Genomic DNA, 24,316 nt, shown 5'->3' on the forward strand with positions numbered 1-24,316 from the left:
TAGTTCTTGCAACCTAATGGCCCGCCCGTTACGTTCCTCTACAGTGTAAATGTCTACTCATCATATACGATTACAGTTTGCTCCGTGGCCGGCCCACGTGGTTATAGGCTCGTATTTGTATAATGAAATTTTCACAATAAAGGTTTTTAAAAGAAAACATGGTAGTAGTATATACATTGGTAAAGTTTTTAATAATAGTCACTGTTTTAGAATCATTAAAAGGCAAGTGAAATAAAGCAGACCAATTACATGAAGGGTAAAAGGTATAATACGAAGGAACGCAGTAAAGATAAATGGTCAAGGGCTGTTGTGTTTTCTATTCCTGCAACATAAAGTGATCGATAAGAATCTCATATTCAGGCGTATCGGCGACTAAGACAGCAGGTCGACCCTCTTTTGCTCAACGGCTCCGTCATGGGACGAAGAAACGGTCTTTTTCTCGAAAAAAGAATATATTTTACTTGCAGGACAGTTGTAAATTTTCCGGGAAAGTACATTAGCCTGGAACATTATAACATATATTTAAGAAAAAATAATGTTCGGAAGTAATAAAAAGCGTAATTTTTAGGTCATATGACCAAGCCTTTCATCATTAGAATAAGAAAAGTAAAATGAACCAATGAAAAGTTTTATTAACAAGTCACATGACTTGTTATGCTTACGTTACGCGCTGCGCGCCCCGGATGACTTCCGGATGCGCTAACGCGGCGCGTCATATGACGCATTACGCGACAACGCAGGTCCAGAATATAGTCAAAATGTCTCCACCAACCAGCGGTCGGAACACAACCCCTTTCAGCAGGCTAAATAGTTCTGTTAAATGACAACAGAAGGGACAGGCAACAAGAACCATTAGTCAAAGAGGGGAGGGCTAGTTCTTCTCTACCGGGTTACATTGGGGCGCTACCGGAACTGATCGAATTGGTAGTCTACAGTGTTTCTGGATGTTTCAGACTGAAGCTGGGGTTAGCATGAGAGCAGCACCATTTCGTAGCTCCGTCGTGGCCATTCCGCAACCAATCATGGCAGCCGCTCTTTATCGTTATTTTGGGTGGGGTGGGTGGCGGAGCCGAGCTGTTTTGCAGCCATCATTGTGTGGAGTTCAGTTCATTTCACTAGTTTTGTATTTGTCATGAGGGGTTGTTCCTAATGTTTCTATTTTAGCGAGGTCAAAAAGAGATCCCATTAGTGGCCTACTGATTTTGCTCGATTCCTTTTCTTTTTTTTTTACACGATTTTTCGTTATCTGCAAAGACTAAACAGAGTATTGCGACTCTGTGTTTGTTTGTAAATAGAGAATGAACCAAAGAGAACCAATTCTAAAACAGTAAATACTTGGATAACAATCAATCAAATGGAGAGAGAAGCAGGCACGACGTATTACAACGGGGGCAAAGGCCTGCGTTAACTACCCTTCACTATGTGCAAAGAGAGAGTACTCCTAATAGAAATGAGGGGGGGGGGCACCATTCAAAGCAGATCAGTGTGCATAAACACGAAAATGTTTTCACTTACCACGTACTTGACATTCGACAGCTTATGATATTTGCTATTAAAAAACCATTGAAATTCACTGAAAAAACCATAGGTTATAGACCATATATAGTTAGGAATTAGCATTTACAAAACCTTGAAAATTCACTGAAAAAACCATAGGTTATAGACCATATATAGTTAGGAATTAGCATTTAAAAAACCTTATTTTACTCACACAAAACCATTGAAATTCCATATATAGTTAGTTGCACTAACTATATATCGCACACCCGCAATCCACTGCTGATGATGTCACATATTACATCATTCATGACATGGTCAGTGACATCACTGATGACATCACTGATGACATCTCAAATGACATCACTGATGACATCACTGATGACATCTCATTTGACATCAATGACCACATCACTGATGATATCATTCATGTGACAATACAATGCATCTCCTCACATTTTAATATAACCTCTGTTTCACCCAGTGTTAAATACAGAGTATAATTTTTGAAACCATTGACACACCAATACTAGTTACTACATATGTACTCACTGATTCCTACGTCTACACACACATTCACTCATTCACCCATACAATCATTCATACATACAATCACTCATCTTTACAACACTATCATATGCACTCATACACCTATACAGACACTCACACTCTGCCACTCATCCATGGAGTTACTCACACACCTAGTCAGTCCTGTAAAGAATCAATCACACTTCCATTTTCTTGTCTATACAGTTAAACATAGAGCACCTTACATTTTCAAACATATACTAACACATACTTACCTTGTTATACAATCATTGATATAAGTACACATTGATCTGCACAGAGTCACACACCTCCCAGCCAGCCACACACACACTCAGTCTCCCATACAAATACTTGGACAATCAATCAGTAACCCATATAGTTAATCATATAGCTACTGATCAACACATGTAGCAGTTTACAGAACAACAGACATAATGATGCACAAATTAAGACACTTTAGTCACTAACCCATGCACTCAGTGAGACACATTTAATCACTCACTCATACATTCAGTCATGCACCTACTAAATCCTTTGTCCAGACACTTATACTTCCACTCATTCTTCAATATGTAAGACACATTTTAACTTTACAGAAACATACAGTCACTGGATGTTGTCATCAGTGATGTCATCAGTGATGTCATTTGAGATGTCATCAGTGATGTCATCAGTGATGTCACTGACCATGTCATGAATGATGTAATATGTGACATCATCAGCAGTGGATTGCGGGTGTGCGATATATAGTTAGTGCAACTAACTATATATGGAATTTCAATGGTTTTGTGTGAGTAAAATAAGGTTTTTTAAATGCTAATTCCTAACTATATATGGTCTATAACCTATGGTTTTTTCAGTGAATATATATATATATATATATATATATATATATATATATATATATATATATATATATATATATATATATATATATATATATCTCGAAAACAAGAAGAAGCAAGACTGCCGTCCCGGGTCCCCAGGAAAGCAGGCAACTCCACGAATCCAATATTCAGGCAAAAGTTTTATTAAGCAACGCTTAACAGAGAAAGAAAACTGACGCGTTTCGGGCGGGGTGCCCTTGATCACAGTCACAGTATATATATATATCCATCAAAGCAGGAAACCCAATTTGGAAGAAACCACAGGAAATGGATCCAAAAACTTCATTTAATTCAATTCCAGCAGCTTGCCAGCAGGCTCTGCGTCACAGGTGTCCTTAAAGACATGCAAAAGCTAGACGCGTTTCGAGAGCTACGGCTCTCTTCTTCAATGGCATAGGTTGAGGTAACAAAGGGACGCCTTCTATAGTGCACATGTTGAAACAGATCCCGCCCCACTGGCGTGTCCTTCCACTGCAGCTGTGTGGGATCTGTAGTGCCAGGTAACTTCCAAGTGGATGCATCTCTTTGTAAATTAAAACCATTACATAATCCAAGTGGAGTTCAAGTACACAAGGGACGGGGGCCTGCCCTGCTTTGTAGCTGCTGGTGAAGTGTCCATGGGGCCCCCCTGCAGAGTTCCAGATCTTTTCGTTCCGTGGTTGACCCGAGTAGGTATCAGCCTGGATCTGCTTTTGCAGTGGGTTTCATTCCACGACTGGGAACGGCCGTTAACATACCCATCAAAGCAGGAAACCCGATTTGGAAGAAACCACACGAAATGGATCCAAAAACTTCATTTAATTCAATTCCAGCAGCTTGCCAGCAGGCTCTGCATCACAGGTGTCCTTAAAGAAATGCAAAAGCCAGACGCGTTTCGAGAGCTACGGCTCTCTTCTTCAATGGCATAGGTTGAGGTAACAAAAGGACTCCTTCTATAGTGCACATGTTCAAACAGATCCCGCCCCACTGGGCGTGTCTTTCCACTGCGGCTGTGTGGGATCTGTAGTGCCAGGTAACTTTCAAGTGGATGCATCTCTTTGTAAATTAAAACCATTTCATAATCCAAGTGGAGTTCAAGCACACAAGGGACGGGGCCTGCCCTGCTTTGTAGCTGCTGATGAAGTGTCCCTGGGGCTACCCTGCAGAGTCCCAGATCATTTCGTTCCGTGGTTGACCTGAGTAGGTATCAGCCTGGATCTGCTTTTGCAGTGGGTTTCATTCCACGACCGGGAACGACCGTTAACATATCCATCAAAGCAGGAAACCCAATTTGGAAGAAACCACACGAAATGGATCCAAAAACTTCATTTAATTCATTTCCAGCAGCATGCCAGCAGGCTCTGTGTCACAGGTGTCCTTAAAGAAATGCAAACAGACGCATTTCGAGAGCTACGGCTCTCTTCTTCAAAGGCATAGGTTGAGGTAACAAAGGTACGCCTTCTTTAGTGCACATGTTCAAACAGATCCCGCCCCACTGGGCGTGTCCTTCCACTGCGGCTGTGTGGGATCTGTAGTGCCAGGTAACTTCCAAGTGGATGCATCTCTTTGTAAATTAAAACCATTACATAATCCAAGTGGAGTTCAAGTACACAAGGGACGGTGGCCTGCCCTGCATTTTAGCTGCTGGTGAAGTGTCCCTGGGGCCCCCCTGCAGAGTCCCAGATCTTCACACTTCAACAGCAGCTACAAAGCAGGGCAGGCCCCCTTTTTTAGGTCTTGCTGAGTCAGGGCGCATGCGCTGCTCGGAGAGACTTTATTAGGTGAGTTTTCAAAGTGCTGCTGGCTGGTGACAAGCTTGTGTTCACGGGAGCGTGTACGCGCGAACCGCCAGCCTTCAGCTCCATCTGTCTTTCCTCTCGCTTGCTCCCTGCCTCCGCCCCTCCCCCGCCTTCGCGCTTACAAGCGTTCGGGATTCTCCCATTTGGTGCATCTCTGTCAGGCAATATCACGCCCACATTACATTTCTCTTCCATCGCTGCCTCAACGTGCTTTCTCTTTCCACAAACTCTATGTTTGTGTTCCTTTATTATGAGATGTTTTTAGTATTACTGTTTTGTGACTTAAGGAACATTAAGAAAATGTTACCGTGAAATTGGACAACGTTCACAATGTTTAATTCTGATCGCAGCGGCTGCTTCATGTCCATTGCACCATTCAGGGAGTCCTTTCGTTGGCGCTTTCATGATGAGGAAGCTGAAAACGTTTGGCACGTTCTCTTTAAAATTCATAAACAAGAATACCTCTGATACCAATGATCAAACTATTTATTTTGGCTGCAAAAGTCCTTTTTATTGACTTAAGGCAACAATTAATTTTTGTTATTAACTTCAATCATTTTTTTCTTTTTTGAGAGTTTCTTACATCAGATATATTTACACGTCTCCTTTTACTGTATTAACACATGAAAACATTTATATACAAAGACACTCATATGTAGGACATTTACCTAAATATAATGTCTAAACACACTCAAAATAAATGAGACAGAGATATATATACACAATATGTTAACAAGTCTCACTAAACAATTATATTTCAGAAAAGGTTTGTTTTGGGTGCACAAACTCAATTATCAATTACGCTTTTGTTGTCCTATACTCTTAAAAGCAAGAAGTCCTGGGACCAAATCTAACTGAGTCCTCAGGATATCCTAAATTCAGGGTCCTGTATAGGGTCGGGGATTATTTTCACAGGCTGTTTATGGGGGAACTGGAAAGTTTCCACTGGACTGCCCGGGGAGGGTCAGTGTCTCCTTATCCTAGTTTGCTCCGAACCACTATCTAGTCAGTGCCGACGCATTTCGACCTTATATAGGTGGGACCAAGCACTCCGTGTTATAAAGGTCTTCTTCAGGGCTGGAATTTATGTTAGGACGCCTTTTTACACCCAGTTGGTGCTGCAGTGTGCTGAATCAACGGCTTCCTGCCGAGCCTATGTAGGTTCAGTTCTTCCAAATTTCGTGCTTCTATTCTGAGGTATCCTCCCTTTTTACTGTTTCAAATTAAGGCGCTCTCCTTTACTGGTCCGGCTGCCTCGCTTCTTCCGCGTTCTTGCAAACCTCCAATTCCGTAGGTGGCGGAAGTGACATAGTACCAACATTCTCTTTAAAAGCACAGCATGTTGGCGACTGGTTAGTCGATTAGACCTATGTTGCGCTTTAGATCTCAAAGCTCTTTGGTGGGTGCAGCAGTTATAACTCATAAAATATGGTGTGCAACTCACAAGGCAGGGGCAGGTTTGAGTGCACATTTGTTGCAATCAAATTCTTAAGATGATGGGCTGTGTGTATCCATTATCAGCACTGAGTCTTTGCTAAGATATCTTGTTTTGTTGTTGTGTCAATGCTTTGCTGCGCCCGTTTGACTTACAATGTGCTTTCTCTTTCTCCAAACTCGATATTTGTGTTCCTTTATTTTGAGATGCTTTTAGTATTACTGTCACACACACAACCACACACACATGCACAACCACACACAACCACACACATAACCACACCCACAAACATACACATACACAACCACAACCACACACACACAACCACACAAACAACCACAACCACACACCCAACCACACATACAACCACAACCACACCCAACCACACAACCACACACCCACAACCACACACACAACCACACACAACCACATAACCACACACACAACCACACACAACCACACACACAACCCCACACACAACCACACACACAACCACTCACACAACCACACACAAAACCACACACACAACCGCAACCACACTCACAACCACAACCACAACCACACACACAACCACACACATAACCACACACACAACCACACACACAACCACACACATGACCACACACAACACACACACATAACCACACACAACCACACACACACACACAACCAAACCCACAACCATACACACACACAACCTTACAATCACACACACAACCACACACACAACCACACACACTACCACAACCACACATACAACCACACACACATCCACACACACAAACACACACAGCCACACACAAAACCACACACACACAACCACACACACAACCATAACCACACACACAACCACACATACAACCACAACCACACACACAACCACGCATACAACCACACACACACACACCACCACCCAACCACACAACCACACACACACACACAATTACACCCACAACCATACACACACACAAACACACACCCAACCACACAACCACACACAACCACACAGACACAACCACACACACAACCCCACACACAACCACACACGCAACCACACACGCAACCACACACACACAACCACAACCACACACACAAACACAACCACACGGGACAAAAGTAATACATTTAATAAATCATTATTCCGAGGTGCTAACTTCAAACGGATGCCATTCTTTTCTAAATGGCTAATTTATAGAACACCCTCGTTCCTTCACAAAGTATACCCCCAAGTAGAGGATGAGTGTTTTCGTTGCAAAGAAAAGGGTAATTGGAAACATATTATATGGGAATGTACCGGAATACAGAAACTTTGGAAAGATATCGAAAAATATCTCAGAAACACTATAGATACCCAAATTTCTATTGACAAATCAATTTCGGTTATAGGTTGTTCCCTTAACTCCACTCCATATGATGAGTCATTATTTATGGTATCCCTGGTAGCAAGGTCACTTATTCTACAATTGTGGAAAACAGATAAAGTTCCGACTTTTAATGCTTGGAAAGCTAAAATAGTAAAAGTTCAGGGAAAGGAAAGAAAATATGCACTAAAGTGAGGGGCAATCAAAAAATATGATAAACTATGGAGTGTTTTTGAATGTTAATGGGTTTATCTATTATATTGTTCAATGCACATTGCACCTTATAAGGAATATGCCCTGTGCACTTTATAAGAAATATCCTCTCCCAGCATTAGCACTTAGCATATGTTTTCACTTTGTTGTGTATGTATTTTATAGTTTCTTTTAACTTTTAAATGAAACTGATAGGTACTGTTTTTTATGCTCATATGAACTCTCAATAAAAAAAATTAAAAAAACAAACACAACCACACGCACAACCATAACCACACACACACAACCACACAAAAACAACCATACCCAACCACACAACCAAACACACACCACAACCACACCCATAATCACACACAACCACACACACACACAACCACACACAAACAATGGCACCCAACCACACAACCAAACACAAAACCAAACACACACAATCACACATACAACCCCACACACAACCACAACCACACACACACACACACAACCACACACACACGCCCAACCACACACAACAAAACACACAGACAACCACCCAACCACACAACCACACCCACAACCACACACACTACCACAACCACAACCACACACAACCACACACACAACCACACACACAAACACACACAGCCACACACACACACAACCACACACACAACCACACACATACACAACCACACACACACAACCACATACACAACCACACACACAACCACACATACAACCACACAACCTCACATACAACCACACACACATACAACCACACAACCACACACACAACCACACACACACAATTACACCCACGACCACACACACACAATTACACCCACAACCACACACACACAACCACACACAACCATACACACAACCACACACACACAAAATCACACCCAGCCACACACACAACTACAACCACACTCACAACCACAACCACACACGCACACGCAATCACACACATACACATGACCACACACATAACAAACACAACAGCACACACACAACCACACACACAACTACACACAACCACACATACCCACAACAACACACACACAACCACACACACAAACACAAATACACACAGAACCACACACAACCACAACCACACCCACAACCACACAACCACACACACAACCACGCATACAACCACACACACAACCACACTCCCACACACACACAACCACACACAAACCACGCACACAACCACACAATTACTCACATAACCACAAACACAACAATACACATACAACCACACACACAACCACAAACACACACAACTACGGACATACACACAACCACACACCCACAACCACACCCACAACCACAACCAATCACAACCACACACAACCACACAACCACACACACAACCACACCCAACCACACAACCACACACACAACCACACATGCAACCACACATGCAACCACACATGCAACCACACACACACAACCACACATACAAACACACACACACAACCACACACACAAACACACACAACCACACATAACCACACACCGACACACACACAAACACACACACAACCACACACACAACCACAAACACAACACACACACAACCACACACACAACCAAACACAAACAACCACACACACAACCACACTCAACCACACACACACAACCACACACACAACCACACATACAACCACATACACAACCACAAGCACACACACACACACAACCACACATACACATAACCACACACAACTATTTAATAGTTCCACCATGGGACGTCTGCCTAGTTTCCACAACCACACACACACACACTACCACACACAAACACACACACAAGCACACACACAACCACACACACACAACCACACACACACACACAACCAAACACACATACACAACCACACACACAGTCACACAACCATAAAACCACACACACAACCACCCAACCACACACACAACCACACACAACCACACAACCACACACACCACACACACAACCACACCCACAACCACACACACAACCACAACCACACAAACACAACCACACATACAACCACACACACAGACAACCACACACACACACCACCACACACACAAACACACACAACCACACACATAACCACACACACACGCAACCACAAACACAACAACACACACAACCACACACAGACACAACCACACACACACAACCACACACAACCACACACAAACACACACACAACCACACACACATACACACAACCTCACAAACAACCACACACACACACTACCACACACAACCACACACAACCACACACACACAACCACACACACACAACCACACCCAACCACACACACACACCACACACACAACCACACACACACACACAAGCACACACACAACCACACACAATCACAAACACAACCACACACACAACCACACACAACCACACACACACAACCACACCCACAACCACACATACACAAACACACACAACCACACACACAAGTACACACACTCAAACACACACACAAAACCACACATACACAACCACACACACAACCCCACACATAACCACACACACAACCACATACACACACACCACACACACAACCGCACACACATAAACACACACAATGACACACACACAACCACACACACTCACACACACAACCACACACACAACCACACACACAACCACACACATACACCACACACACACAACCAACCACAACCAACCACACAACCACACACACAACCACAACCACACGCAACCACACACAACCAACACAACAATGTTAGTCATGTTGATGTTTCATCAATGTACCTTTTTATTGTTTCCCTTTTCCAACTGAATTCCGCTTTACTCGTATTTTAAAGTACGTCTGTCTTTGAAGTGTTGAAACTGTAGTCTTCTGGGTCACAGCAGGGAACCAGCGGTGAGTGTAATTTCAATGGGGGTGTCTACGTGGGCACTAATATTACTGGGGGCCTAACACATTCGTCGCAGCTTAATCAGGACACTTCTGAGTTCCACTGTGCCGCCAGGTCAAGTGCCCCTGACGTCACCTTTATTTATACTCCCTGGTCCGTGCCCAGCCCAGGGAGTTGTCTGCTACAAATTGTTGTAGGGGCCGTGTGGCTCACTACAGAAACTATAGCAAGTATTTCCTGAAGAGACAATGGCAGACTTCTTATCGCCTATTTCTAAGCCTTTTGCTGACTTGGTGAAATTCTTTACCTCACAGAAGAATGTGCAGGTAAACACAAGGGGGCATATTACCAAGCAATAGCGATAATTATCGCTATTGCTTGGCTAGAGAGAAAATTTTACCGCTAAGCTGCGGCGATTTTTACCGCAGATAAACCTTGGTATTACCAAGGTTTATCGCAAATGCGATAAAAAACGGCCGCAATGCATGAATATCGCTGAAAAGTCAGCGATATTCATGCATTATCGAGCTAATGCTCTTAGCCATGTTATCCACCTCCCATTGGATAACATGGCTAAGAACTGCTCAGGGGCAGGTGTTAGCTTTTGGAGATATTCGCGCTTAGCGCGAATATCTCCAAAAGTTTGTAATAGGAGATAGCAATGTTAGCGACTGTTTCCAGTCGCTAACATCTTGTCACGCCCACTTTGCATGTCATTAGTGATAAATATCACTGACATGCAAAGTGGGGACCAAGATGGTCGCTATCTCCTACTAGCTGTCGCTAACTGGTGTTAGCGACAGCTAGGTAATAGGGAGATAATTTTATCTCGGCGTTCTTGGCTTTTAAAGCCAAAAAAGCGGAGATAAAACCCCTTGATAATATGCCCCAAGGTTGCTCTTGTTGCCACTTTATGGTGTCCATTGAAGACATCCGACTCCAAATTGTAAGTAACACCTTTTTCCAGCAACCTTGTTATACAGGCTGTTCTCTCTCCTCCGGTCTGCCACAACTGTCACTTTTCTTACAAATATCACCTAACCTTCCAATTTTGGGGTCCGTTACATCATAGTAATATGATGTACTCCTATCCAATACTATACAAGCCCCTAATTGCAACTTTCTTCTGTTGGATTTAGGGTCCCGTATGACGCATGCAATGCCGCGAACACAGAAATGTCACAGAGCAGCTGATTAGCTCTTAAAATCCCCACGGCTCTGGTAAACTAGAAGGTCACCAGTGGGTCTCGTACTGTCAATAATTCGTCTTTTTCTTGAGGGTCCAATCACAGGGACTCCATCTCTGATACTTGCCGTAATCTGAAACTCTAAGCGTCAGTCCAACCATGTGTACAGCTAGTGACCGAGCATGCTGCAGCAGCGTCATCACGGCTCAGCTGTGACTTCCGCAACTGCGGAATGGGCTCTTATGCAGCTTCAGGGCACAAGTCCTAAACAAGCATTTGCAATGCAATAGGTCTTGCATTTATGCGAGTTTAAGCTTTTGGTGTTGCATTATTATTAGCAATGCCAATAGCTCAAACTTTAATAATGCGAGACCTATTGCATTGCAAATGCTTGTTCAATTTTATTTTGTGGCTAAATAAAAAAAAACCTTGAAGGTAACTAAAATGCTAAAAACGATGTGCAAATTATTTCTATAATGTAGACATGATCACTGGATGACGTCCTAGATATACACTCTGCTACTTCACATTTCATATAAATGCACTATTTTTTCTTTGGGCGCAGAAAGATCAAAATGTTTTTTAAAAAACCACAGCTATATAGCTCCTTGGAAGCGGCTCTGATTAATAGGAAGTTTGGGGCTTATTATCAAGGACCGGTGTTAAAATTATCTCCGTTTTATTGGCAGGAAACTGCAGATAAAATGGCAATAATGGGCTTGATAATACACCCTTGTTAATTCCCATAGAAGCCCATGTTAACGCAAGAACATGGGCTTCTATGGGAATTAACAAGGGCGTATTATCAAGCCCATTATCGACGTTTTATCGGCAGTTTCCTGCCGATAAAACTGCGATAATTTTAACACCGGTCCTTGATAATATGCCCCTTTGCCCCTTCTATACGTTTATTGCAGAGTGTGCATGTGTGTGTTATGTGATGTTTCACCATGTCTGTAATGCTTTCTATTCCTTAGCTCAGATAACAATGGATCCTGACACCGCCAATCCGCGCCTTGCCCTGTCTGAGAATGGGAGAAGCGCGATATGGCTCGAGGACTCCGAACTGGATCTACCCGATACTCCTGCCAGATTCAACAGATCACCTTGTGTCCTCGGACGGGAGAGGCTCACCTCTGGGAGGCATTACTGGGAGGTGGAGGTGGGGAGTGTGGGGTGGGAAATGGGGGTTTGTGATGAATCTGTGAACAGGAAGGGGAGGGCTGCACCCTCGCCTGAGAAGGGATGCTGGGCAGTGGGTATCTTAACTGGCAAAGAATACCATGCATTCACTTCCCCCAGCACTCATCTCAGGCCAAAGGTTCCCCCAAAAGTGATAAGTGTTTTCCTGGACTATGAAGCAGAAAGAGTCACATTTTATGATGCGAAGGAGAAATCTCAGATCTTCAGTTTTCCTCCTGCTCGTTTCCCCCGCATCCTACTTCCATATTTCTGCACTTACGACAGCGGGGAGAATCTGCTGCTCCGTCCGCTGACTGGAAAGGATTGAAACAAACATTTAGGGACAGATTTACAAGCCCCTTGCGCCACTTTTGCGTCACTTTTCCCATGTTAAAAGTGACGCAAAAGTGGCGCAAGGGGCTTGTAAATCTATCTGCCCCTTAGTGAGCAAGAAGTATCACCATTATCAGTTTTCTCTTCTTGTTTTCACTTTTATAAAATTTCTGAAATAGTCACAGACCACCGCCTGCTTCTTAGCCCAGTGGCGGGATTGAAACAAAACAATGCATGAAGAAGATGTGTAGTCTTGTTATTGTCCGGGGCCAGGCACCATTTAGATGTTTTTCATATTCTAATTATGGGCAGTGTATTTGTGAAGATTGCATTAATGCAACAATGTTTGACTCTGAGAATGCTGTAAATATTAAGTACTATGGGCCTCATTTATGAAAAGTGACGCATCGCTGTGTGAAAACAGCGATGCGTCACTTTTCACTGCGTCCTCCTTGCTACACCAATGATGCGTCATATTAACAGTATGACGCATCATGGCGCAAGGAGTTACCGATACGTCAGTATTTCTGACGTATTTGTATGGCGCAAAAGTGACGCATTGTTGGAGTGTGTCACAAAAGTGACGCAACTACAGCAATGTATCCTTTCACATGGGGCAAGCCCCATGTGAAAGGGCCTGCGTCAGTCTTACGCCTGCTGTGAGGCAGGCGTAAGAAATTGACGCATTTGTGTCCTAGAAGTGGCGCAGTATAGATTTCACTGCGTCACTTCCATGACCCTTTCTTGCGTCAGAACGCCCCCCCTGCATACATTATTCCTGGCGTAGATATAATGTAGCGCAGGGGTTTACAAAGTGACGCATCTAGGTAGATGCGTCACTTTGTAAATATGGTGCAACAAGGCACATTTTTTATGCTGCTGGTGCCTCACAAAAAGTGACGCACCGGCGGCGTAAAAGTGACGCATGGCCTCATAAATGAGGCCCTATGCTTTTTTCAAGAATGCCATACGAACGATTGATTTATTTCACCAAAACAGTCCTACAATCATCCGGTCATTTGGGGAAGGAAGCCTTTCTGATTTACTAATAAATGAAGAAAACACAGATAACATTTCTGACTTTTATACCCTCTCTGAATCTTTTCATTTTTTAAAAGCTCACACAAATGCTCAGTATTTATAAAAAGGACTCAGGCTGTTTTCAAATATAGATATATGTACGTGATCTTTCTGAAGCGCATGCTTAGTCAAACTCAAAGAGTAGGGGGCCTCATTTATGATGTTTTGCTGTAGGGAAACGCAGCTGGCCTTCCTGCTGCGCTTCCCTACGACAAAAGAAAAGGGCTGGAATGCGCTGTATCTATAAGATACGGCGCATTCCTGTCGTTTTCCCCTGCGCAGGCGCAAAATGGGCTACCTGCGCCAACACAGGCACCTTTGCACAATGGTGCAAGGGTGCCTGCGTTGCGGGGATGATTATTTTTGTACAGGAAGGTAAACCTTTCTGTACAAAAATAATCACAGGAGGATTTTCCTCTTTCTATGTGTGCTGCAGAATGCAGCTCACATAGAAAACGGAAAAACAAGGAGAAATAAAGATATTTCTCCCCTTTGCGCCTCCCTTACGCCTTCCCTGGGGAGGAGTAAGTTTTTGGCACTGCCTCAGATTTACAATTTCTCGTAAATCTGGGGCAGTGTCAAAAGGCCATGGATGTTGTTGGGAACGCCCCCAGCAACACTCATTGCACGCCCTTTAACGCAGAACACTGCGTTAAAGGGACTGATATTTAGCAGGCAGCATTTAAGCCAAAAAAAGTGGCTTTGTGCTGCCTGATAAATATCACGCAGGCTTCTGCACCACAGAACGTCACAAAAAGTGACGTTCCGATGGTGCAAGGGACCTCATAAATGAGGCCCCTAGGCACTAAGGGGCATATCATCAAGGGCTGCAGATATAATTATCGTCGCTTTAGTGTCCGTTTTTGGGCGAAAAGCGGCGATAATTATGTTGCATTATTTGCAAAGACACGCTAGCGTGTGTTTCCTTAACTCAGCTCCCGTTTTGTTCACGCTTCGCTTTGCATCTCTAATGAGATGCAAAGGAGGCGTGCCTAACAAAACACCATGGGAAAATATCGGTACCCCAGCTTCGTGATATCATCAACGAGGGGTAGCGATATTTTAAATCCTGTTAACTATGCCTTAACGCAGGAATTTAACGTCTGTTTAATTCCTGACTAAGGCATAGCTAACATGGGAGGTGGATTACGGTGATACGACCACAGGGTCGTATCAACAAGGCTATCTCTGTTTTGGAAAGCAAGCGATGTTGGCCCATTTCCCTGGAATATTATCGCCCTGGAGAAATGTGTTGTTAATAATGCGTTACCAGGGCAATACATTCCTGCCATAGACGGCGATAAATAAACAAGCGCTAAGCGCGCTTTGCATTTATTTATTGCCATCCTAGTAAATATGCCCTCAAATGATTGTGGGCAGAAAACTGCCACTAAAGTGGCGATAATGGGCTTGATAATATGCCCTTGAGAATTCCAATAGAAGCCCATGCTCTGGTGTCAAACATGGGCTTCTATTGGATTTCTTTACGTCATATTATCAAGCCCATTATCAACTCTTTAGCGGCAGTTTTCTGCTGCTAAAACGGCGATAATTTTAACGTCGTGCTTGATAATATGCCCCTTAGTTCCCATTGCTTTCGGCGTGATTGGCAATATGTTGGGGGTTTTCACTTTAAGATCTTTCAATACAAAATGTAACCTTGCGTTTTGGAACTTTCTTCCAGGGCCACTCTTGGCAATCTGCATATTCATTTACTGAAAATGGTTAGACATCCTTTATACAACATTACTTTTGAAACATCAATTTGCTCTACTTCTACTTCCTTAAGTCCTGTTCTATTTGCCTAAAAGCTCCTGTGAAATTACACCAACCATCATCACCAGGGGGCCTAATAGCAAGAAATAGCGATATTTATAGCTAAACGTGGTTAGCGTTTTTTTTTTATCAATGGATATTTTAGCAGAGAAAACATGGTATTAACAACGTTTTTCTCCATTGTGCTAAAATATCCAGCGATAGCGGCGAAATGCGAGAATATCGCTGCAAATCCAGCGATATTCTCGCATTAAAGCCGATGCGAGCTTAATCTGATAATCCACCCCCCATTGACTATACAGGTAAGTCAACTTTTTAGCAGGCGTTAGTTTATAGCGATAATCGCGCTTAGCCTGATTTTGTTTATCGCTTCGCCTGCCTTGCTAATGGGTGATAGCTGTGTTAGCGACTGTTTTCAGTCGCTAACAGTTTGGGTACGCCCACTTTGCATGTCATTAGCGATAAATATCACTGACATGCAAAGCGGTCCCCAAACCTGTAGCTATCGCCTAAAAGCTGTCGCTAACTGCTGTTAGCGACAGCTTGCTAATATGGCGATAAAAATATCGCCGCTTTAGCGGGAAAAAGTCCAGCTAAAGCGGCAATATTGCCCTTGCTACTATGCCCCCACGTCTCTAGTTAATCTGATCTCCAGGTACATCGTTCCCTCAGTTGCCCAGGGTAGGTAATGTCGCACTTAATCTCCAGAACCTGTATTTCAAGTAGCAAACTTGAATTTTCATTATCATGTTTCATTTAGTTGTTTCATTGTAAACGTTATTTTAGTGCATTAGCGTTCTCATTCACTGATGTCTTTTTTGTCAGCAGATCTATCAATCTTACTCTACACTACCGGATATCACCACACCTTTAGTAAAATCAACAAGCTCCAATTAAAAATCACTGATGAACACCTCCTGTCGTAGTTGGATGTATATAAAGACATACTGGAGCTCAACACATGAAGCTGTGCTCAAAACTGCAACTGACAATGGGGGGACTGTCCACAAAATAAGATTGTGGGGCATATTTACAAGAAAGTGGTGAAGCGCGTTGTTAAGCCAAGAAGGCTAACAACATGAACATGCTTTGTCACTTAAGAAACTCTGGGCTGCACCATATTTACTAGAATATGGTGCAGCCCTGTGTTTCCCCCTGCACTAGCGCTAAATTAAGCTGGCTAGCTCCAACGCAGGCACTCTTGCACCAGAGTGCAAGGCTACCTGTGTTGAGGGGAAGATTGTTTAAGTGCTGGAAGGTCCCCCTTACTGCTCATAAACGATCTTTACATGCTTTTTTGTAACTTCTAAGTGTGCTGCTTAATTCAGCACACATAGAAGTTGCAAAACAGCATTTTATTTAAATGATTTGGTGCTGCCTCCTATTTACACTGCTCTAATAAATAGGGGGCAGCGTCAAAATCAATGGGTGTTGTATAGAAGGCCCACCACAGCATACATTGCCCACCCCTTTCACGCTAAGTGTAGCATGAAAGTGGGCCTTATTTACAAGGCAGCGTTAAGCCACACTAAGGGGTATATTACCAAGGGCCTTATCGCCGCTTAAAGCGGCGATAATTTAATCGCCCTATTACCTAGCTGTCGCTAACACCAGTTAGCGACAGCTAGTAGGAGATAGCGAGCTTCTGGGGGCCCACTTTGCATGTCAGCGATATATATCGCTAATGACATGCAAAGTGGGCGTGCCAAGATGTTAGCGACTGGAAACAGTCGCTAACATCGCTATCTCCTATTACCAACTTTTGGAGATATTCGCGCTAAGCGCGATTATCTCCAAAAGCTAACGCCTGCCCAGAGCAGTTCTTAGCCATGTTACCCAATGGTAGGTGGATAACATGGCTAAGAGCATTTGCTCTGTAATGCATGAATATCGCTGACTTTTCAGCGATATTCATGCATTTCGGCCGATTTTTATCGCTTAGGAGATAAACCTTGATAATATCAAGGCTCCTAAGCGATAAAAAGAGGCGAAGCACGGCGATATAAATATAGCCGCTAACTAAGCTTAGCGATATTTTTTGCTAATGCTTGGTAATATGCCCCTAAGTGGCTTAACACTGCCTTGTAAATAACATCAAGTTCCTAACGCCATCACAGCATCACTAAAAGTGATGTTGTGGTGGTGATAGGGGCTTGTAAATATGCCCCTGTGTTTCTTAGTGTAAACGGTTATGTCACCCCACACCTCACCGAGTGATACTACGCTCTGTGAGGTTCACACTGAATACTTGTCTTAAGGCCCCAAAGCCTGTTTAATTACTATTATCTGGTTTAATTATTATAATTTTAAGGACTATTGAAACTCAGGAAACTGCTAAAGTTATCACTAGCCCATTGCGATAAAGAGGGGCATAGCATCATATTCGAATTTCAACATCTAGCATTAAAAGAACTGAGCAACAAAACCCAGATCAAATAAAGGACAAATATACTAGATCTGATTTACTCAGATCAGTTTGGGTTTATGCCCCATCGCTCCATATGCCATAACATCTGACGCGTGCATATTGCTATGGCTAGAGCCCCAGAGCTTGGACGCCCTGCAGCTATACTGCTCGCAGACATCGACAAGGCGTTCAACTCTCTTAGCTGGGCATACCTTTTTCGACTCTTAGAAGCTGTTAACTTTGGCCCGCGCTTCCTAACTTATCTGCGTCTCCTCTATACAGGTCTAACCGCCTCGATTTGAGTTGCTGGACATCGCTCGGCCCCATTCCCAATGTATCATGGTACGTGGCAGGGCTGCCCCTTATCTCCATTATTGTTCATCCTCGCCGTAGAACCTCTGGCGGTGTGGGTACGTAGCGACCTGGTGCTCAGGAGCTTTGACTGGGATACATCTCGATCTGATCCCATTGCACTGTATGCAGAATGCAGACATTCTATTCTTTATGACAGACCCGTGGTTCTCGGGGCCCGCATCCTACAGCTCATGCGTGTTTTTGGTCAAACCACTGGGCGTTAAACGAACCCCACTAAGCTGTACTATTCCTGGTATGTGGACACCAGGGCTGTGAGAAGTGGGCTGAGCAGTTGTCACGCGCTACCACTGGATTTAAGTACCTAGGCATCTTTATGTTGCCCTGCTGACAGACTTCATGGGCTTGTAACTTCAATCCCCACCTTAAAAGCCTTAAAGACGAGACAGCGGTTTGGTCCTCTTTTCCGCTCTCATTATACAGGTGATCTGCAATTTTTAAAATGGATTCCCTACCCAGAATACTCTATAGGCTGCAGAATTTCCCATATGCCATACCGCGGGCTTTGTTTACTCAGGTGAATGCCCTACATAATACATTTCTCTGGCATGATGGGGCTGTAAGAGTGGCACTGAGCATGTGAACATAGTCAACCTACTGCGGTGGTATAGCGGCAGCAAACATTTGTGCCTACTACACGGCCTTCCATCTGCAAGTGGTCAATGAATGCTGGTACAATCCACCATCGGACCCAGCATATGCATTGGATTATATGGTAATGGGGAATATTCCACTCATTCAACTCCTATATAGTGCACAGAACTTGGATTTTCTACCCCCGCCGCAGCACTGTCATTCGACTATGGCGGGCCACGGTCCAACATATGGGATGGCACGGTCGCCCTACCCAGACAACCTTGCGGTGGCACGGTACACTGTTGCGTTTGGTAACCGCACTTGGGGGATTCCGCTGCTGGGACATAGTGGAAATATCCACCCTGGGAGACGTAGTGTGAGGCACCATTTTAAAGTCATTTCAACAGCTCGGGATACAAGTAGCAGTTCTATAAATATCTCCAACTTTGGCATGCACTTACACCCATACAGCGACAGACCGATACCTCCCCGAGAAGTACGCCTACTGATGGGTGACATAGGTGCTCACAAGATCCACCAGATATATCAAACCCTGGCAACGCGCAACCATACCACATTACATAAGACCAGAACAGCTTGGGAGGAGGACATACCAGACTTGACTGATGAAGACTGGGCGGAAGCCTTGGCTAGCCCCCAAGGTGCAGCAATCTTAACACAATACATACTGATACAGTTCAAATACTTGCACCGTATATACACTTACACCCATACAGCGACAGACCGATACCTTGCCCGAATTCCATCCCCGAGAAGTACGCCTACTGATGGGTGACATAGGTGCTCACAAGATCCACCAGATATATCAAACCCTGGCAATGCGCAACATACCACATGTTATGTTATGTTATGTTATTTAAAATTTATAAAGCGCACATACGCCCAAAAGCTTCTTGGCGCTGAAGAGAGGTAAAACACATAACAAAAGGGATACCAGCAAAAGTCACTATTTCAAATAGGCCTGTGTAAAAAGGAAAGTCTTAAATGCCTTTCTAAAGGCAAGAAGGTCCTTACTCTGTCTAAGAGTCAAAGGTAGAGAATTCCACAAGGAGGCAGCTAGAAAATGAAAACAGCTACCTCCCTGTCGTTTTTTCTTAAACCGGGGTACCTCAAGTAGATCTTTGTGAGCTGATCTCAAGCTACGTGAGGGGATGTATCTCCCTATCAATTGCCTGATAAACCGAAGACCCTTGCCTTGCAAAGCCTTGAAAATAATACATCCGGCTTTAAATGTGGCTCTCTGAGCCACAGGTAGCCAGTGTAAATTCTCTAGCCCTAATTTAATCGATTCCCATTTAAGTACCTTACAGATCAGTCTGGCAGCTTGATTCTGCAGGTATTGCAGTCTTCTAAGTTGACCTATCGGTAAACCCAGGTAGAGACTGTTTGAGAAATCGATGTGGGAAAGAACTAGGGCGGTGACTACCTGAATTAAAGCAGAATGAGTAAGGAGGTGTGCAATTTTTCTTATTTTCCTTAATTGAAAAAATCCAGAAAAAACTACAGTTCCAATCTGAGATTTTAAGGCAAGGTCCTCGTTGATGGTCACTCCCAAACTCTTTAATGTTTGAGATTTTTTTGGGGGGAGACCCATATCAGAAGGCCAGAAGTGTGGGCTCCAACTAATCTCGCTCTTCCCAGGCAAGATCAGTTCAGTTTTCCCCGGGTTTAATTTGAGGTGATTTAAAGACATCCAGCTCTGAATTAAGGTCATGGTTGCCTGGAAATTCTCTACAGCATTAGGTGAGTTTAATACAAAGACTAACTGCAAGTCATCTGCATAATTATATACAGTGACTTTATGCCCTCTTAGAGAAAACAAAAGAGGCCGCATATATAAATTAAATAATAAAGGGGACAAGGAAGAGCCTTGAGGGACCCCACAAAAGGAATTAATTTTAGGAGCTGTAAAAGACCCTAGCCGAACAGACTGGGTGCGTTCAGATATGAAAGATTTAAGCCAGGTCAAGGCAGAATCTCTAAGGCCGGCCTGTTCGACACGGTTGACCAGAATGGTATAGTCAACCGTGTCGAACGCTGCGGACAGATCAAGAAGCACCAAAGCTTGATGTAAATTTTTGTCGGCGTTAGACCTCAAGGTGTTCTGAACGGCCAATATTACTGCCTCAGTGGAATGACCAGGCCGAAAACCTGTCTGGTTAGGTTGTAAATAACCAGAATCCTCAACAAAGTTTGAGAGGCTGTTGGTAACATGAGCCTCCAAAATCTTAGATAGATAGGGCAGAAGGGATATAGGCCGATAATTAGTGAGGTCGAGAGGGTCGATGCCAGATTTTTTAGTAAGAGGAATCAATAAGGCCTGCTTGAAACTACTGGGGACTGTACCAGATGTAAGGGAATTGTTAAGCAATGATATCATGCTGTCGGGGATAGCCCGGCCAATTTCCCTCATTATTTGAGGGGGACAAACGTCCACAGGAGATCCTGATTTGACTCTAGTCAATAAGTCTAAAAAAGCTTTTAAATCAATGGGAGGAAAAGAGTGTAATGTTAATGGATTAAAAAAAATATCATCCAAGGGGGCGCAAACTGGGAGTTTGGATATATTCTGTTTAATCAGTAATATCTTTTCGCTAAAAAAATCATTCAAGGAATTACAGAGTGTTTGTGAAGGAACTACCGGAGGAGAGGTTCTGTCGTCATTACATAATTCATTCACAATCCTGAAAATTTCTTTCGACTTGTTGGTAGAATTTAGAATTTTTGTGGAAAAGTAAGCAGTCTTGTGATTATGTAAAAATTTTTGGTATGCTTTCCTAGTAAGGCAGTAAGCAGCCCTAGCTAGAGGGCAATAATTAGATCGCCAAATTCTCTCTTGTTGCCTCACCTCCAATTTTAATTTTTTGAGCTCAGGTGTAAACCATTTGTGTGCGTCCGTGCTTCTAGAGCTACAAAGACGAGTAGGAGGGGCATAAATGTTAATGGCAGTGGTTAGCCATTCTTTAAACCTGAGGTCGGCTACCTCCACATTAGTACTCTGTAAGGGAAGGGAAGTAGTTAAAAAGTTTTAAAAAGCTGACATATCCATAGAAGTCCACTTTCAAGTGGTCTTGCTGATTTGCAGCTTAAATTGAGTAGTTTTATCTATACAAAAAGAGAAATTTATGCTAAAGTGATCAGACCAACTACAAGGTTTTATGTCGATAGAGTATACTGGTAAGTTCAAAGACCAGATTTGATCAAGACTATGGCCCTTCTGATGAGTCTTAGTATTAATATGTTGTGTCAAATTAATGTCATTAAGAAGGTCCATCATCTCCGCTGCTTGAGGATCTAATAATGTGTTATCGAACCAAAAGTTCAAATCCCCAACCAAAAGTAATTTAGAGTTATTTGTAACCAGCATAGCCAGTTGCTCTGCTAGAGTGGAAGGGAATGTGGCCATTGTTTGAGGTGGGTGATATAGTAGCACCAATACAAGTGTTCCATTAGCTGTATCTAATTTAGCAACTATATTTTCTGTATTGGGCAGAGATAAAGATGATAATTGTCTAAGTTGATGTTTTTTATTAACAATGATGGCCACTCCTCCCCCAGTTTTACCTGCCGGACGTATTGCTGATAGAATGTAATAATCTGCTGGTAAGGCAGCTAAAATGTCCGGTAGAGAATCCGGGGTGAGCCATGTTTCGGTCAATAACAGCATATCCGGTTTTGTGTCAGTTAGTAGCAGAAATATTTCCGTCTGATGTCTGGTCATAGAGCGGGTGTTTAAATAAATGCACCTAAGATTACATGTTGCGCTAGGTGTAGTTGTAAGCACCGCATACTTAGGGGCGGGATCTACAGTTAGATTGGCGGGGTTGCTAATGCCAAGACGAGATATTCGTTTCGTCCTGTTGAGAGGCACGGGGGGACACATCATAGGAAAAGGTCTTAGCGCTTGTAACTCAGCGGATGTGTACATATAGGAACCAACAGAGTCCTTGGCCCCTAGCCCCGGACGCTCGCGGACGAGCGCAGATGAGCTTAACTCTAGCGCAACTCCGTCGCGCCTCCGTCGCGCCCGCTGCGCTCGTCCGCTGCGCTCCCTCCAACACATCACGTTTTATGTGAGGGAGCCTCGAGCAACTGGACCGCTGCCTCAGGATTCTCTGAGGTCTGCCCTTGTGCAATGTCTCTCTTCAAATGGCGCCGGGATGCTGCCACCAACCCGGAATCCACGAGGGAAAGAACGTCTCCCTATCGTTTTATGGGAGAGAGCCTCGAGCAACTGGACCGCTGCCTCAGGTCCCAGTGCTCTCTGACTCCTCCCAATATGGCACCCGCTCTCACCACCAGACCGGCACCAGGAGCCGCGGTAGGTGAGCCGCCTTCCACTCAATCGGCAGAGGAGCCGCGGTGGACCGGGGCAGAGGGGCCGCTAACTGAGGTAGGAAAAAAGTGGCGCTAGTAATCAGCTGCGCTACGTGCGTTTAACTACATAAACACTCCAACAGGGTTTAAGAGAATCCAATTTAAAAATTACCGCTTTGGCCACAGTAATTTAGTTAAACATAAAATAATACAGGTACATACAAGTACATAAATTTAAAAAGGCGATTCTCTGAGGTCTGCCCTTGTGCAATGTCTCTCTTCAAATGGCGCCGGGATGCTGCCACCAACCCGGAATCAACGAGGGAAAGAACGTCTCCCTATCGTTTTATGGGAGGGAGCCTCGAGCAACTGGACCGCTGCCTCAGGTCCCAGTGCTCTCTGACTCCTCCCAATATGGCGCCCGCTCTCACCACCAGACCAGCACCAGGAGCCGCGGTAGGTGAGCCGCCCTC

General features: G+C 43.8%; 1 protein-coding gene across 2 annotated transcripts in view; it reads left to right on the forward strand.

The window, feature by feature from the left end:
• The window catches only part of LOC144798246 (butyrophilin subfamily 1 member A1-like), a 415,895-nt gene extending 402,602 nt beyond the window's left edge, over window positions 1-13,293 (forward strand). For both annotated transcript variants that reach the window (XM_078668995.1, XM_078668994.1), the window contains one exon: window positions 12,757-13,293. In XM_078668995.1, coding sequence (XP_078525121.1) covers window positions 12,757-13,289 — 533 coding nt within the window. In that variant the 3' untranslated portion in view covers window positions 13,290-13,293. The remainder of the gene's footprint in view (window positions 1-12,756) is intronic.
• The last annotated feature ends 11,023 nt before the right edge of the window (window positions 13,294-24,316 follow it).

Source organism: Lissotriton helveticus, chromosome 12 (assembly GCF_964261635.1).
Source record: "Lissotriton helveticus chromosome 12, aLisHel1.1, whole genome shotgun sequence".
Taxonomy (NCBI): domain Eukaryota; kingdom Metazoa; phylum Chordata; class Amphibia; order Caudata; family Salamandridae; genus Lissotriton; species Lissotriton helveticus.